The sequence below is a fragment of the Pagrus pagrus genome (assembly GCF_965226575.1).
Source record: "Pagrus pagrus genome assembly, chromosome: 13".
In the NCBI taxonomy this organism is placed as follows: Eukaryota; Metazoa; Chordata; class Actinopteri; order Spariformes; family Sparidae; genus Pagrus; species Pagrus pagrus.
The window spans coordinates 25,412,814-25,431,718 of record NC_140197.1 but is presented as its reverse complement, the minus strand read 5'-3'; the positions used below and the strand labels follow the sequence as shown (position 1 = coordinate 25,431,718).

The 18,905-nt window shown below is 41.2% G+C and overlaps 2 protein-coding genes across 2 annotated transcripts; both read left to right on the top strand.

The window, feature by feature from the left end:
- Positions 1–2,221: 2,221 nt before the first annotated feature.
- On the top strand, positions 2,222–5,797 carry pla2g10 (phospholipase A2 group X; the record flags this gene model as incomplete). The annotated part of the gene is given in 5 exon segments (XM_084371661.1): positions 2,222–2,268; positions 2,270–2,364; positions 3,820–3,988; positions 4,611–4,717; positions 5,408–5,797. Coding segments are annotated over 5 exon segments (567 nt in total). The 3' UTR covers positions 5,557–5,797.
- A 3,300-nt stretch (positions 5,798–9,097) lies between these two features.
- On the top strand, positions 9,098–11,195 carry LOC311268761 (tripartite motif-containing protein 16-like). The gene has a single exon (XM_084372585.1). The coding sequence runs from the start codon at positions 9,122–9,124 to the stop codon at positions 10,796–10,798; it is 1,677 nt and encodes a 558-aa protein (XP_084228711.1). The 5' UTR covers positions 9,098–9,121; the 3' UTR covers positions 10,799–11,195.
- Positions 11,196–18,905: the final 7,710 nt, after the last annotated feature.

Genomic DNA, 18,905 nt, shown 5'->3' with positions numbered 1-18,905 from the left:
ATTGTTAACTTGAAGAGTTCTTTCGCTTTTCTGCATTTTGTATGTGTGAAATGTCAAACCCATTAACGAGAAAACAACAAATAGTTCAGTCAGTTTGCTTCGACAGTCATGTTTGTTATGTGTTTTTGAGTATTTCTTCCTAAGCACACTCTTTAAAAAAGTAAAAAATCATAATCCTCTGGATGTTTCCGGTGCTTCTCGTTTAATCCGCAAAATGTATTTTGGATTGTTTGTTTTAGTTAAATCTCTTATTTGCATTTTACCTCAGCCTTCTCAAGAAAGCCAGGATTAAACACCCCAAAGTGTTTCACTCACTGCTCAGTTCAATGCACATTTGTGACTTATTCAGGCTTCACACTGACATTAAAATGTTCAGTCAGGTGTGTTCAGCGTGATACAATCTAAATGTTGACGGGATGTTTTGCGACAATGGATTGGTTGAGCTGAAAATGATCAGATACAGAGGGATCGAGGGATGTGTCCCCTCTCATGCGCTGCAGTCATCCTGGCAGCTATAATAACTGCCAGGAGGAGGCGCTTATCTCACATTGTGCAGAAGCATCACTGAGGAACTAAGTCACACAAAACCTGTGAATGTGTCCTCTGTTATCACAACCCAGAGCGTGTGCCTTTTATGATTTAGCTGCTCTGACATTACCACATTATGAATGACGACAGAGTCCGGTGCGGCAGAGCTGAAAATACACACTCAGAAAACATAATAAAAAGATGAAATGCAATGATATGACACGATTCATGCCATTTTCAGATCAGGTGTGCAATTTGTCAAGTAAACAATTTCCACTGTTAAACTTAGACACTCGGATTGCTGCTCAGTAAGTCATGCTGACAATACAAACAGCTACAGTCTGTTTGAGTGTTTGTTTTATGGCGTGAAGCTGCTTCTGTTCACCCCACGGACATGTTTATTTACAACAGGAAGAAAAATGGATTAGAGACTTCAGTCTGGAGGAAAAACTATATTATGAGAGTGTAATTACCGTAATCTACAAGTCTGGGTGCATTGGTTAGCAACAGTTAGCCCCGTAGCTCAAGATGTTTCTTGGTTTCTTTTCATTTGCGCCAACATAATCATCAGCTCTACCCGTGCCTTCATCAAACAACTTTCATTACGGCTACAGACTTCACAGAACTCAGCTGCAAGCCTTTTATCCAGATCTAACAATCTCATCGCAATTGTTTTAGCCTCTTTTTTATTGGCTCTAATTGTTTTTTTAGAATAGATTTTAAGAACAAAATATGTTCTTGAGCATATAAAGGTAAAAAAAAGGTTAAAAAGGTCAATGTCCGCACCAACAGGAACTCCGTTCCCCCACAGAAAAAGGTGCCTTAAACGCCCTGCAGTAGTCCCGCCTTTAATTTCGTGACTTTGTGACATCACACTACGCCACCATGTCACACATCTGCATAATTTCTGCCTAGGGGCTAGTTTGGCACGTAAGAAGTGATTTAGCACGGCTGCTCTGTTGTTGTTGGTGGTGCTGGCTCAGGCATGTGTGAGGTTTATTATGACAAACTTTTACACAAAGTTCTCTGAAAGGACAGAATGATGAAGTAAAGACATTTTTTATCCAAAAGGTCAAAGGTCATCATCACTGTGACATCATAATTATTTGTAAAAATGTTCCAGTTAACCATTATTCAGCGCCTCAGCTCAGGAACAGCAGCCTGACTGGTGCTCAGAGGCTCAAAATGACTTGAGTTTTATGTGTAAACCATTAATTTGAAATTAAAATTAGCATCCAGAGTGACTGGTCTGTAAAATGTATAGTGTTTGATTTGCCTTCATGCCTCTTATGCAACATGTGGTTCAGTAAAAAGAGTCCCAAACGTTTCTCCTCAATCTTGTGGCGCAGGGTTGGTACAAAATCCCAGAATATCTTTTAGAGGCGAGGACTAAGACAAGAACATTAAGACAAAAAACAGTGATGTTACGTAAATGAAACAAGTCTTCAATGATGGACATATAGAGACATATATCTTTCTATTGCTACCTGGATACATTTGATTTTTTATAAAGCTTTAAAAAAGATACACACAATCTATTTTATCTGCTACAAAGGACACCAGTGCAGATTAAACTATGAGTACAAACGCACAGACTCTGGTCCAGCTGAGAAGAAGCAGTAAAAGCTTCAGGCTGTTTCCTCTAGGGGGCGTCAACATTGGCAAAAACTGGATTAGCCTCTGGCCAATGGTGATGCTCAGGAGATTATTCAAACAGCATCTAAAAAAAGCTCTCCACTCAAAGCTACACTCAGAGTGTAAGTGACTCTCGTGTGGAGTTCAGCTGCCTGTTGCATACCATGACTGCGTTCTACCGGATACTTCTCCTGTTATCAGGTAAGTTCATTATTGACTCTTGTGGATCTCTGATCAGTGCTGAAATGCAGCAGACTTCAGAAGTTATTTTAGGGATGCAGAGGCAGTCGGTGCAGGTAACAGCCTCGAGGGGAAACAACCCTGTGTTTACATCTGCTCAGCAATTCAGTGAAAGTGTTATTCTGAGGGAGGACGTGTAAACAAACCAACAAATTTAGTTCTACAAGATTTCCATCATTTTAAGTCTGAACTTCTGCCCAGACAGAGGGTAGATTCCTGGTGTTCACGAGGTGTGAGATGTGACTAAGTGTAAAGTCAACCCTCGGAGACCTTTTTCCCTATAGCACTGCAGAAACACAGGCGTGTGACTTGTGAAGAAACAGACAAAAGTGTGCATGTTACCTTTACATCCTGTGGCCATTTAGACTTTGTGCACTCAGTCACCAGTTTATCAGGCATCCTTCCGTCATGAAGGCTGTGATGTTCAGGGTTTCTTCAAGCTCTTAAACAGAGGTGCTGATTCAGCTGTATGATCATGTTGTATTATACACACAAGTGTTTCAGTTATTTAGGTTACTTGTTGATACAAGTGGGGTGGAAAAAATAACAGAAACAGCTAAAGCTGCAATGATTACTTGATAAATCAAGTAGTTGCCAACTGTTTTGATAATCGATTAATCGGTTTGAGGACTGAAAAAGTCAGATTCCAGCTTCTTAAATGTAAATATTTTGTGGTTTCTTTATTCCTCTATGAGAGTGAACTGAATATCTTTGGGTAGTGGACAAAACGAGACATTTGAGGACTTCAGCTTCAACTTTTTTACAATTTTCTGATATTTTTGGGCCAAACAACTTATGGATTAATTTAGAAAATGATCAACCTGTTAATTGACATTGGAAATAATCACGAGCTGCAGACCTGGAAACATGTCCCTGTCTACAGTTCAACAGCAACATAAACTACAGCATTTATAATGATCATGAAGTTGACCCTTTCAAAAGCACTCGCAACATTACGACCTTCAGTAGCGGACTCAGGATGTTTGAGGGGCAGGGGCAAAAAAATAAATAAAGGGCACCAATGCGCAGAAAGTCTTGATACATTTACAATAAAGAGATGGCACTTCACAATGTTTTCTCCACTGGAAGGGCACGCTAGAGGACACTTTATTCATTATCTCGGTTAGAAAAAACATGATAAAGTGCGCCGAGTCCACCAGTGGGATTCATTGCAGGACTGTTGTATTAGACTACTAAAGTGTATCTAATAAACTCAGTGTTGAAAAGGTGGACAAAAGAAAACAAACACTTCACAGTCTAAGGCAATATCCAATCCTGAATACTGTGCTGTATATCAAAACCTCACAACAAAAGCAGGAGGACAGAACAGTACTAAACAATGTGTATGGGTGACAGTTGTTCAGGTGGAGATGAGAGTTTGTTCCTCCTCTTTTCTTTGTTTATTTCTCTCTACAGTGGCTGTGGCCTCTGCGGCGACACGCAGGTCCCAGCGGACCAAGCGAGGGTTACTAGAGTTGGCGGGAGCCATCAAATGCAGCACGGGGAGATCTGCCTTGGCTTACATGATGTACGGATGCTACTGTGGACTGGGTGGCCAAGGCTGGCCCAGAGACAGGGCGGACTGGTGAGGAAACAGCTTTTTAATAAGACTTCAAGAATATCACGGCCTGACACGTGATGATAGTGTGTAGCAAAATGTAAACACCCAGCTGACACTCTATATAAGGTCCACCTATACATTATGTGATGTAAAAGATATAATTCAGCGTGCAGTGGTGATGGTTAGCCCTCCTCTCACACACATGATTTCCTCCTCCTGGATGCCTTTGGTTCTTCCCAGTCATCCTACGTATAGCCTACACACAGTTTCCGCTTCTGAATGAGTGGACTAAACCACAAATGCTGGGCGATGGGATGGAAAGGAGGGGATGGTATCCAAATTGAGCAGACTCACATGGTCCATTGGGTACTTCAAAATAGGTCCAAAAATTCCACACCCAAATCCTAACTGCCGGCTGTTTCTTTTCCTCGCTGCGAGGCATCGAACCCCCTCAAACCAGTTAACTGCTAACTATCTGTTGTGAAAACTCATGCGGTGATCCTGCCCTGCCTTTAAAATAGCCGTGGTGTGATTGTAACCACAGGGCTGTGACTGTTGCCTTCTCGACCCCGTCTTGTCTAGTCTGGAGTTCAGCCTTCGCAATAAAAGATTTATCATGCTGTTAATCTTTCCGTAATGTACATAGGTGTTGCCACAGACATGATTGCTGTTATGGAGATGCAGAACGCCTCGGCTGCCAAACCAAAACAGACCAGTATCAGTGGACGTGTGAAGACAAGACAGCTGAGTGTGGTAACACGTTTTTTTAATGCCTGTGCAAATATTTGTGTGTTTGTATTTGGAGTATAAGACAGCTGCTGCTCTCTTTTTTAGCGGCAGCGCAGGAAAACACGGTGATAAGCAGCATGAAACACTGACGCCGATCATGGTATCCACAGTGTTTATGAAATCAGTATGCAGGCAGCTGATTGGAGGGGATAGACAGGAAGTTTCCATCATATATTTAATGGTATTTCAAGCCCCCATAAACCACTGGTATTCCTATGTATGTATATAGCATCAGCCTCGATGAGATTTACACACATTCATTCATTCATTCATTCATTCATTCATTCAATCTTTATTTAAATTTTAAAAATGACTATAATGGGACCAACTTCAATAAAAGTTCGCCCAAAAATGAAATTCAGGCATCATCTACTCACCCTCATGCCGATTCAAAGTTGGGTGATAAAAGGGTGTAAACATCGATCTCGGGGCTCCTGGGGACTTGGAGTATGTTGTACAAGCTGATTTAACGCTCTCAAACTAGTCCCCCTTCAGTTGTTTAGGTGAATGCTACAACACTGTTTTGCCATGAAGCTCTAGAAATGTTTTGTGGACTACGAAACTTTGCCAAATTCCTCATACCAACAACCAAGTCTTGGCAAGCATTTGCACAACAACAAATGTCACAATGTTCGTGTGTGTTCTTCTTTACAGATGATTTGGAGGACAAATGTGAAAAGCTGCTGTGCAAGTGCGACAGAAACGCTGCCAAATGTTTGAGGAGAGCACCTTTCATCCGGAAATATGCCCTGTGGCCAGATTTTCTCTGTGGTTACGAACACCCCATGTGTACTATTTACTGACAAAACTGCATCTGCATGTCCTGCGTGCCTTTTGTAAATAGATCATGTTACAGTGAAAATGTTAACGGCATTGCTGTACAAATAACCAATGACACTTTTTAAAAAAAATGTTTTTTAAATGGACATAAAATAAGTTCCTGTCTTTCTCCAGAGACAGCAACATAAGGATCAACATGTACTGTAGTGGCTTTGGCCTTTTTATCAGGTGAGGGCTCTTGTGATCAGTGGAGCTCAGATGTATGTGTGGTGTGTCACAGTACACTGTACAGTGTGATCTTAAAGACAGTGTTACTTATGACAATGTGAGAAAGAGCCAAGCTCACACATGTTTTCAATGGACGTCATTATCCGGCTCTTTTAATTAAAGTGTGAAAGCACAGAGTTGTGTGTTTGCAGGTGCCTTTTACGTTGACTGTTGTTTTAATAAAAGACAAAAGATTTTACACTTAATTAAGCTACATTTAGAGTTGTGTTTTTTCTGTGACTACCTTGAAAGTCCCGAGGATAACAGCTGCAGCAGAGTCACACAAAGAAAAGGTAACTCGAGCATTTCTCTGTTGAAACTCAGTCAAAGCTCGGACTGAAGGTCGAATGTTACTCAGCCAGGGAGAGATCAGATAGCCGGTCCTCAACACTACTTTTATTTGTTGGAGTACTGTGCAGGTCGCTGCCTGCCTTATTACTGCGAGGTCGACTGTGCGCTTTGGGAAAGCCTCTGACTACACTTCATTCATTGGGGTTTTAGAAAAAGCTGTTTGGAAATTTAGTGAGCTAATAAGGCAAGCTGAGGTTTCACTGCGTTTCTATTTTAAAGTCTGCTGTGCCACATGTTTCTTTCTTTTTTTCCCCCCTCTGAACCCAGTGTTTTAATATTTCAGCTGCATTGTCTGCAGAGGCAGAAGAAGTACACAGATCTAAGCAGTAACATAGTGTACAAATACACTGTTATAGGTAAAAGATGTGTGTTATATTTTTACCTAAGCAAAGTATTAAAATATACTTTATAAATGTGCCAAAAGTAAAAGTACTCATTATGCAGAATATATGTATATGTATGTATGAATGTATATATTTTAGGGACACCAGCTGACGGATTCAGATCTTATTTAATACCTTAAATGTTACAGTAAAAATGTGTGATAACTCTCAGACTCTCTCCTAAGAAGGAAATAAACATTTCTTTAAGGTGTTTTGATGCATCACGACACGGTTTCAGACCAGACCCATGAAGTCTACGGTCGCTAAATACCTATTCAGTGATCTCATATCCCCTTAATATTATGAGCATGTGCATGACCTCATCGGCTGTTTCAAGTCAAGTCAATTTTGTTTCCATAGCCAAAAATCACAAATCACAGTGCGTCAGTGTGCAACATCTTCTGTCTTTGGACCCTCGAGTTGAGTGAGGAATATTTTCCATTTCCTAAAAAATCCATGTAGCAGGAAAACAAATGGAAGAAACCCTCAAGAAGGGATTAATCCCCCTGACAGGACAGACATCCAGTTTATCACATGTAGAGAACAGACCAACAAAACCACAAAATATACAGATTACAGTGGCAGAAGTTCAGTTACAAGTCAAAAATAAATGTGAAAAATGTGAATCCAGGAGGACATATTACACATTAGTGAACAATGATCCATACAGGTTTCACAGTATCTCTTCTTCACAGTAGTAAACACAAGAAAAGCATTTCACTTGTGCAAACGTTGCAGGGTGGGAAGCCTCTACAGAAGAAATAGTGCCATAAAAGCAGGAGAGCATCAGCTGGTTTGTAGTGTGTGAAGTTTAGATATTCACCTGCAGATGGTGCCATAGGTACTAAACTTAAAGCTCACTGACTCTACAGGAACTGAGCATTTACTGTATGTGGAGACACTCAAACGATAACAGAAATTGCACTCAGTAATGATATTAAATAAAGCTGACATCATTGTTATTTTGATCTGTAAAAAACAGATGTTATGTATTTAATTTCCTGTAAACAAGCTGCTTGTTATTGACTGTGAGTTTGAATGTTTAACATGCAGTAAATTACTCTATTTTGGTCCACCACAGTTGGTTTTGGGTTTGGCTCGGTGAAATCCCATCAGATCAAACTGCTGATAGTCAAGTCAAAGCCTTCATTTCCCCCTCTGACACCCAGTAAACAGCACCACCATCAGGCCTGTAATCACAGTAAACACTGCCCTCCCAGATGTTACCGCTCAAGTGAGCTTTCCACGCTCCTAAACAGCGTCTGTGAGCTCACACAGGAAACACAGTGTCGTTGTCGAATGAGTGCACCGCTCGTGAGTGTGTGGACTGAAATGGGAGATGATGCCGTCGTGCAGTGTCCAGGACTGGAAATAAGTATCTGGGTCATGGCCCACAAACACTTGCCCGATTGTGTCCAACCTTCAGCGAGGAACGAGCTCTGAAAGTTATGGAAGTCGTACGCTTCATCTCAGAGGGTGTTTCAATGTCCCACATTCCTGTTTGTGTAGGTTGTTCTACCTCTAATTTGTGCAAATGAAAATAAAACTTTAATGGTATTGCAATTAAGGTTTTGCTTCATTGCTCTGCTTACCACAAATGACTGAATATCCCATTTAACTGAGTGTTTACATGCAATCATCCCATTTTATATTAGCACAAAGAGAAAGAGCGTGTTGTTTCTGTGGCGCTAAAACTGAAAATATGTATTAATTTATTTATATTCTTAGCTGAAGTAGGGAAATTATCAGTAGCAGCTGTTTGAGTTCACGTGATCAGACGCAGAATAGTGCTTCACAGCTGCAGCGCCCTCATCTGTAGCGTTCCCAACAGAGGCTGTGCTTTGTCGAGCTAAAACATTTTGATGTTAACTTTTTTCTTTTAGCAGAAGTAACATTGCAGAGTTTGAGTCATCAGAGCTGCTGAGAGACAGACATAAATCTGATAAGTCTTAGTGGATTGTAAGTTTCTGACAAGGGACACAACAGCCCCAACCACGTCCCTACATGCAAACCTTTAGTGGACAATGGATTGTAATTGCTGTCAGTGTAAACAAGTGTAATCATTAGGAAGCATTTACCCCTTTAAATTGACTTGAAATGATTTGATGTATACTTATATGGCTTAGATAATCATTTAAGGCGAGTTGTATTTTTTATCAGGCTGTGATCTAGAGGTTTTTTCCTTTTTGCATTGAATAGAGGGTATTTAGTTACGGTGAGTCTTTAAATCACACATTTTCTGTGTGTGTGTGTGTGTGTGTGTGTGTGTGTGTGTGAAGAAGGCCATGACTGCATATCTTTGCGCAATCCTGTATTGCATAACGACAATAAAGCTGAAACTTGAACCCTTTATAACTCCTCCTTCTTCTTCCTGCTCTCAAACACAGCCAGCTCCACTCTGACTACATAGTTCCTCGTCTCTCTCCCTCAGATCTACAGATTGAAGATGGGTGTAACCAACGTGGGGGAGTGCGAGAGCGGACGGGCCCTGTTCACTGCAGAAACACATGGTGTTTAGATCCGAGCTCAAAATAGTTTCACTTCTAGGAAAGTGAAACTCAGACAGCCATCGGCACACAGAGGTGAAATGGCACAGAAAGCAGTCCAGCTCGAGCGGGAATCCTTCTCTTGTTCGATCTGTTTGGATCTACTGAAGGATCCGGTGGCTATTCCTTGTGGACACAGCTACTGCATGAACTGTATTCAAAGCTTCTGGGATGAAAAGGAAGAGAAGAAAATCCACAGCTGCCCTCAGTGCAGGCAGACCTTCACACCGAGGCCTGCCCTGGTGAAAAACACCATGTTGGCCGTTTTAGTGGAGCAGCTGAAGAAGACTGAACTCCAAGCTGCTCCTGCTGATCTCTGCTATGCTGGACCTGAGGATGTGGCCTGTGATGTCTGCACGGGGAGAAAACTGAAAGCCCTCAAATCCTGTCTGGTCTGCCTGGTCTCTTACTGTGAGAAACACCTTCAGTCTCACTATGACGTGCCTCAGTTAAAGAAACACAAGCTGGTGGACCCCTCTGAGAAGCTCCAGGACAACATCTGCTCTCGTCATGAAGAGGTGATGAAGATATTCTGCCGTACTGATCAGCAGTGTATCTGTTATCTCTGCTCCATGGATGAACACAAAGGCCACGACACAGTTTCAGCTGCAGCAGAGAGGACTGAGAAGCAGAGAGACCTCGAGGTGAGTCGACAAAACATCCAGCAGAGAATCCAGGACAGAGAGAAAGATGTGAAGGTGCTTCAACAGGAGGTGGAGGACATCAACCGCTCTGCTGATAAAGCAGTGGACAACAGTGAGAAGATCTTCTCTGAGCTGATCCGTCTCATACAGAAGAGAAGCTCTGATGTGAAGCAGCAGGTGAGATCCCAACAGGAAACTGAAGTGAGTCAAGTCAGAGAGCTTCGGGAGAAGATGGAGCAGGAGATCACTGAGCTGAAGAAGAAAGACGCTGAGCTGGAGAAGCTCTCGCACACAGAGGATCACAACCAGTTTCTACACAACTACCCTTCACTGTCAGCACTCAGCGGGTCTACAGACTCATCCAGCACTGAAATCCGTCCTCTGAGGTACTTTGAGGCTGTGACAGCAGCCGTGTCAGAGGTCAGAGACAAACTACAGGACGTTCTGAGGGAGCAATGGACGGGCAGCTCACTGGCAGAAGCTAAGATGGATGTTTTACTGCTGCCACAACCAGAACCCAAGGCCAGAGCTGAATTCTTAAAATATGCACAGGAAATCACACTGGATCCAAACACCGCACATCCACAGCTGATTTTGTCTGAGGGGAACAGAAAAGCAACTAAAAAGCCTCAACTACAGTCTTATTCTAGTCACCCAGACAGGTTCACTGGATGGGCTCAGGTCCTGAGTAAAGAGAGTCTGACTGGGCGTTGTTACTGGGAGGTGGAGTTTAGAGGGGGAAGAGTTGGTGTAGCTGTCACATACAACAGTATCAACAGAGCAGGGAGGTTGGATGAATGTGCATTTGGATACAGTGATAAATCTTGGGCGTTAAGATGGGAGACAAACAGTTTTGACTTTTGGTACAACTATGTCCAAACTCCTGTCTCAGGTCCACAGTGCTCCAGAGTTGGAGTGTACCTGGATCACAGAGCAGGTATTCTGTCCTTCTACAGCGTGTCTGAAACCATGACTCTCCTCCACAGAGTCCAGACCACATTCACTCAGCCTCTCTATGCTGGAGTTTGGCCTATTGGTTATGGAGCCACTGCTGAGTTCTGTAAACTCAACTAGACAGAAGTCATTTAAAGGACAGTGGATTGAATTCTGAGGTTTAAATCTTGAACTTATTTTGTTAAGCAAATATTGAAATGTTTTGCTGAGAGCTCATTGACGTGGCATTTCTTCACTGCACAGAGATCACCTGTCAATCAAACATTATCGGCCGTACTCTGACTTCTTATTCGTTGTTCTGTGAACGCTTGAGTTGCTTTAGGTGGCGCTCCTTCCTGTGTCTGTCCACTGCTCATGATGAGTTATGTTAATAATAGTAATAATTACTGTCAAAACTGTCTGCAAGGAAATGAGGAAACTATGATGTATTTTGCAATTGTGATATTCATGATCATTAATGTTTTCTTTTAAATAGCTGAGATTCTGGTCAAACAAAGTGATTGTGATGAGATGTTTGAACAAGCTGAATGATTATATAATAAATCAGGTTTTTTCAAGACCAAACAAAGTATTTTTCTTCCTGCCTTCCTTCCTGGGTATCATACAAAGCTGATGGTGAAAACATGAAACTGAAATGTGATTATGAGGCACTTTTCCTCCTGAAACATCACAAACTGACGCACAAATCCTGGTAATCAAAAAAACAACCAGCTGACCTCATGTTAACATTTCAGGAGCAGCTCTTGAAGGAACCCAGCGATTGAAGAAATGCCAGTCGCCTATCCTACATATGCATGACAGCGTGTTTGTCACAATGAATGAGCGCATTCTTTAATCCCTGCCGGGTGAGCCGACAGAACCTGTTCCACGCTAATTGCGTCCTTTAATCAACTGTTTGGCTCCCCAGCCGAGAGCCAGATGGCACACAATGAAGTCTTGGCTTAAACAGCTCAAAACATAAACAATAACAACCATGTGCAGAGCAAAGTATGACTTCCTATCAGCACAAGTTGTGTATTCCTGTTGGGACTGTTCAGGCATATTGTTCCTTTCAAGGACAAGTTTGCTCAACTGTCTGCTGCTGTGTTGTGTAGTGTTTAATTATATGAAATCCACAAATAACAATTGAAGACATAGTTTTGATGGACTCCAATCTCAGTTCAGAGTGCTACCGCCCACACGAACAAGGAAATCAATGTGTGTGCAGCCAGCAGCAGACCCGGACCTGCTGCCAACATCCTCCATGTTACACACTCTTTTATCCTCCTCCTCCTATTTTAGTCCCCTTTGTGTTTTGAAGACTCATTTCATTTGCAGACAAGACTTAAAAGAGATTAAAATAAAGAATATACAAAGTTGTGTGGTTCAGTCACAAAAGTAGGAATGCTTGTATAATTACACAGGACTGGTAAATTATATTCAAGTGTGCGTAACTTGAAAGGTATTGTGCAAGAAAGAAAAAATGTAATTTCGTCTATGAATATTCAGTGTCGTAAAAAAGTACCCAAACGTTATACTTAAGTAGAAGTACAGATATCATGTTAGAATATTACTTTGGTACATGTGAAAGTCACTAATATGAACAGTGTGTGAAAGCCTTGAATTATCTTAAGGTATTAAAATAGTTTAAAGTAAAGTCTTAAAGTATGAAAATGACTGAAAATACAAGTAAAAATAAATGATACATGCATTTAAGGATGTGATGATCGGCCTGTCTGTTCATTATATCAGATATTTAGCATTTTTCTGATTATCAGACTGCAGAGCAGAATATAGAATAATCAAGCACAGTCCTTAATTGTATTTAATTGTAGTTGATTAAATAAACATAGTTACATTCAATCAATCTAAATATTATAAAATAAATTCTAGAGGGAAGACACAATACTAGTTAGAGTTTAATATGTGTGATAATAATACTCAAAGTGGAATAATGATTCTGATTAATGACCAAGTTTAGGGAGGGGAAACATATACAGCAAAAAAGTCGTTTACATGGTCATATAAGTAGCCAGTAATGAACTAGTAACTACTGATATGTAAAAGTTGTTTGGATTAAAGTTGGCATCATCTGTCATTACCTAAGGCCTCCACCAGAGGGCTGAATTTACTGTATTTTATGAGCTGATCAAGACAGGAAGCAGCCTGAGGGGCCTGCATGCAGGATGAAACACAACCAAACAGTGTTACATGATGTGAGACTGAAGACTGAGGTAAAGAACGTTTACTTCTGGTGACTACATCTGGCCAATTAGCTCACTCAGGAAAGCACATGTCCTGCATGTCCCCCAATTGGACGGGCAGCGCTTATCTGCTTTGCTAAACCAGCTTAGAGAAGACTAACCGAGACTCAACGAGGATCCACCTCCTATCCACCACACCGCCTCCATCTGTGCCACCAAACCACCGGGAAAAAGGCAGCGAGAGTTTGATCATTAAAACATAAAGGAATGCAGACACTTCTTCTGTTGCTATATCTGGAGTTTGAACAGCAGCTGTGAAAGGAAAAACTATTTAGGACGGTCCTGATAATTGCTTTCCTAAGCTTGTTCAGGAAATGTGGTGAGACACGCTCATTTCCACCAGAGTGCGATTGTGTCATATGCTCCTGTAGGTTTATGGTAAACATTATTTCAGGATGACATTCTTCTTTAATTTAAACTGTCTCCACCATATAGTAACATCAGGTAAGGTTGATGGATTGTAAAAAACAAAAACATGTTAGTGTATTTGTTCTCTCACCATCTGTCCACCTGGGGAGGAAAAAACAACAGAATAAAGTGTCGTCTCATATTACTTTCATTGATTATGGGATGACTGTTTTTTATTATTATTGACACTATTCAGACACACACACACACACACACACACACATGCAAAAAATCATACAGGTTACCATGGTAACAAGCTGCTAGCACTGCAGCATGTCAATCACAATGGCCTTGACAGCGCGGTGAGCATTTCTTTAGAGCTGCTGCTGTGGAAAAAATGATCTTGAACGATTAGAGCACAAATTCCTCATCAAGGTTGGAGTTATGGGTTAGATGCTTGTACATCAAACCTTGGTATATTTAGTTTGTTTATATGCTCGCATCGTGTCATAAAAGACAATATCCTTCTGTGCCATCATGATGAATAACCTCCAGAACCAGCAATTTCACCATCTGGATCTTATTTTCAATGACCAAGGTGCTGATTTAGATGCTAAAAGCAGCATTTCACCTCACAGCGATGGCAGTTGGAGGTTGGACATTATCCACCAGCGATGTGCTGTGAGATGTTGCCGACTATGGTTTTTGCACAACATTGCAGCAGCTTCCAGTCGTTTCCCTCCCATCATCATGCATCAGTTTTACAAACGGGTCACTACAACAGATGGAACGTGATGATACGCTGCAGCATGAAGCGGATATGAATCATTGATGCCATACAGTGAGCGTTACCCAGGAAACCGTGCTCGTCTTCCTCAAGATGAGTGTGCGTAATGAAATATTGTAGAAAACATTGTTAAATTACATTACAGCTGATTGATGCAGGCTGGGTAAAAGTGAGAGCAGGTAGCTTCACCTGCAATCTTCAAAACATTACTGCTCAACTTCAGTTCAGAAGATCTCTGCAGGAACAACCACAATGATATTAAACACACTGTGAGGGTAAAACTGTGAAAAACAAACTTAAAGAAACAGTTCACCCAAAAATGAAAGATCAGTCATTATCTACTCACCCCCATGCCGATGGGAAATATCAGGTGAAGAATACATTGGCTACTTTTCAAAACATAATTTAAGTAAACTGATGGAAGTAACTGAAGAGCATGTTGGCAATGTATCTCTTTGATACTGATGTCAACTTTTACAGAGGGGCAATAGAAAACATTCTGACTGGAGACATCGCAAACTGGCATGGTTCATGCACGGCCTAGGACAGCATCGGTAAGGGGTGAGGTGAGGACACTAAAAGACAACACAACACATCCACAGCTGTACGACCAGACTACACAGCAGCTGATTTCCTCTGGTTGTGAGGCTCCTGAACTCATCCTCAGCACTGCACCATAAATATTATTTTTTCTTGTGTAGCATGAAGGAACTACAGTTTACATTTCATTGTTGATGAAGGTTCTCTGTCATCCAGGTCACAGTAATTCTCAGTAAAAACTCTGTGAGTCGTTAAGGCCAATTGTGGCTCGTTGACCCAACCGGCTTTCATGTGGGTTGCAAGAGCTAGGTGAGCCCAGGTGTGAGTGGTTGTTAAACTGTCTGGTAAGGGGTGGGAACTCAGTGCTGCATTGTAGGTGAGGTGCCACCTCTGCCACTAACCACTAACTGACTTCTCTCCAGTTAGTTAGAGCTGAAGAAGCCTCTTGGATGAGAGGCGAAACATCTTCAAGAAACTGAACCACGTCCAGTTGCCTACGATGCAGCACTTGGACTTACATTTCATTGTACAATCCTGTGTTGTAGCATGACATATACATAAACCTCTAGCTGTCAAATCAAAGCAAAAATAGATCAGGTGGGTCAGTATGGTTCATTTTTTTAAATCATCAGAGTGGTACAGTAAACACACTTCAGTATTGTCACACCTGAGAGGATGGCTCTATTGAACAGGCTGTGTACAAAAGGCACGGACGGGGTTCGAACCCGCGATCTTCGGTTTACGAGACCGACGCCTTACCACTTGGCCACCGCGCCTGCGCTGATTTCCAGTCAGCAGCCATTAAGAAGTTCCCTTTTCCAGCCTGTCAGCGATTACAGGATACATATATGAGGGCGCGGTACGTTGCTGTTGTTCTTTACATGATCCCGAGACTCGACTTCCTCCCGCCGACAGACACACGAACCACGTGAGCTGCCGAGTCAGGCTGCACGTATACACGCACTGCTGTAATCCGGCCACCAGGGGGCGCTGTTACCTACCATGTGCAGACGACGCGTGTCTGTGTCGATGGCAGACTTCAGCAGCAGAGGTCTCTGCTCTCCTTCCTGCAGCGTCAGCAACAAAGAGGCACAAAGGAGGTGAGAGCTCACTCATCACACTGTCAGTCCTCTTTTCTTTCTTTCTCTTTCAGATGCACCTGTTTCATTTATTGACAAACAAAGCAGTCCAACACAAGTAAAGGTGACGCTGCCTACCTGCAGGGAAGGGAAAGCAGCACATCACATAGTTGTGCAATGCAATTTAGCAAGTTTAGTTTAGGTAATTAAAGAAGTGGCAGTAGACAGTATTAAAACACGTGATGATGCATGAGGAAAAATGCCAGCATTGATGCTCCAATAGGCTTTCAAATGTGTTGGTCATAAAGTAAAAACCTGTGGTTCATAAATCAAATCAATTTTATTTATAAAGCCCCAAAATCACAATCACATCGCGTCAGTGGGCTTTACAATCTGTGTAGTGAGCGACAACCATCATGCAAACTGGGCAACATATACGCTGATACCGATATCTGTGGTAGGCTAATATCGGCTGATAATATCGCCAAACTGATATATCTATTGGGGGCTACTCAATATGCTTCAACCCCTGAAGTACTCGCATTCGGAATAAACAGAAACAAACAAAACACAAAGCAAAATCTTGGGGTGAAATGATACAATTCAACCTTTCAAGGGCGAATTGTTTCAGAATTAAAGGTGCACTTCTTCACTGACTGATTTTTATATGCCTAAATAAACAAAATAAACAAACTCTCTTTGTTTTCAGGACTGAATGAGCAGAATTAAATAAACCAACAACACAATTTCATACTGTTTTACTTTGTTTATATGTGGCGGACCCTGCCAACAGTGTTCTTGGGAACTCATTTTCCTCTGAGAACAGCATGTTTATTCAGTTATGGAAGAAAACAAACATTTCTGAGTTTGTATTGGTACCTCATTAATATTGTAAATATTGAAATTCTGAATTTGAATTTCTTCTCCAAAACTGCAGGGTACATAAACACGGTGGGAAAAGAATGCATAAAGGCTCCTCAAAATTCATTTCATCTCATTTATTAGTTAATATTTCTTGGTCCAAGCTATTTTTAATCAATTTTCTAACAAATTATGCTTTTTAAAAAGCGATGGGGACACTATTAGTCATTTAAAAAGCGACGGGGACATGTCCACAGCGGCCCTAAATGACACCTATGGGAACCACTAATATAACGGTATGCAAGATATTGTATGTGAATCCATATTGAGCAGACTGAGATTGTGAGATTTGGGCTTGCATAGCTAATAACTATGAGAACCAGGCGGCTGCTTGTAATTCTTTTCTCAGCAATACAATATGCATGAAGCCCGACTGCAGCTTTTCTCTGTCTTTCTTTTCAAAACATCAAAGATGAATGCACGCCTGAGGGGCTTTTTTCCCCCTTTTTTTTTTTGGATCAGATATCCTAGAGGCTGTTTGAAAAATGAATAAGACTCATTTCCATTGGGAATGAGTTAGCAGTGAAAATCACAGATGTGGAGTATTCACCTTGACCTGCTTACAGCGAGGCGTCAGCACACAGACGAGCAGAGGGGGGGGCCTCTCCTGAATAAACCACATAGGTAGATTTAATTCAGAGCACCTTGAAATGTGACACAGAGAGTTCAGCTCTGCTTTAGTTTTCCATCTGTTTGAAACTTTTACAGAAAAATAATAATTCTAGACAGCATTTATGTTCATTCCACCCCACAAGCCATATAATTTCCAGATGCACAATAAATCTATCTCCCCGAGTCCCAAGGTTTTCTGGGGAAATGTGAATGCTGACAGTTGAGCTGTAATCCTTTTAGGGCATGAAATATTTGTTTTTTCTCCGTTATATTTAGAAATTATTCTCTCCGTGCCCTAAAGACGAAGCTTTATTGAACGAAATGTCTTGAAAACTCGATAACAAAAACAGGATAGCCATCTCTTAGTGAATCTAAAGAAATGCACATTAAAGTTGATTTTATAATGTCACATTATCTTTTTTTTATTATCATAAACCTCTGCAACATCATAACTGCAGAGATACAATATGTTCCAGTCAGAGATCACTTGGATGTGGGGCGTTTTTGTTCATGTGGGGAACACCGAGCAGCTCACTCCCTGAGAGAATATGAAGTATCACTGCAGCAATCTGTTTAATTATTTATTGGTGCATCGCTTTGAAGAATCATCTTATTTTGCTGTGCTTGTGCAAGAATACTGCTGTGCCCTGAATCTGTGTGTGAATATTTAGTTTTTTTGTTCAACAGACACATTTTTTGTCTGCGCAGAGCTCTTTTGTTATGTAAACAGGAGACACAGGTATATTTTCTATGTTTGTATTCTGATAACTGACCAGCAAAATGACTTAATGTGCTAGTCTAGCGAGCCTCCTCTGGCTATTGTATCTTCCCATATGTATGTTGGTGTAGTCATCTTGGTGTATTTATTGAGTGCTTCTCAAAATAGTTAGATTTCTGTATAGTTTAGCGTGCACGACTCAGCAACGGATTATCAGGTCAAGTTTTCATCATAAGTGGATATAAGTCCATGTGGGTTTGAAAGTCTCCGCTGTAACAGTGCACAACAATGACAAAACATGACATCACCTGAACACCTCTGCATCTCAGCAGGTGTCGTCCACTTGAAATTGCTCTAAATCCGACTATCAGAAATCTTATTCCTCTCTGCCTGAGACATCCATACAATTATCTACGTTCACTTAAACTTGTAGCAAAAGTTGTCATAGTCGAAACGCTACTTTTCGTGGAACGATGCTAGAAAAAATCTCACTATTTTACTTTCAAATTTAGCAGCTAACTTTGTGACCTGTAACTTCATGTAACTTTCTGGCTATGAATTTCCACATAACCTGCACAGATTGTTGTTTTAACACTTTAGTCTTTGTACTGCGCTAACCAACCTTATCATCAAGCTAGCACACAATATGTTGCAAATAAGTGTAAAGTCACAAATAAGTGTAAAGTTATTCTAAGATGTTGAACTAACTATACCTTCAATCTATAAATAGTGTGGCTGTGTGTGGTAGCTTATATATTTTTTACAGAGATGACTTTAGCACTAGCTAACTGTTCTGTCTACGTTGACAGGAATGAGACGCAAAACCCGCTAGCTTTGTGTATTACAAAGCGTTTATATGTCTTTAAAAAGGCGGTTGCTAACAAGTGGCTAAATGAGATTACAGAGGCACTCTGTCTTTACAACTTGTAGATTGGGTGATTTCTAGTATATAAGTGTATATATCATTGTGTAGGCTAGT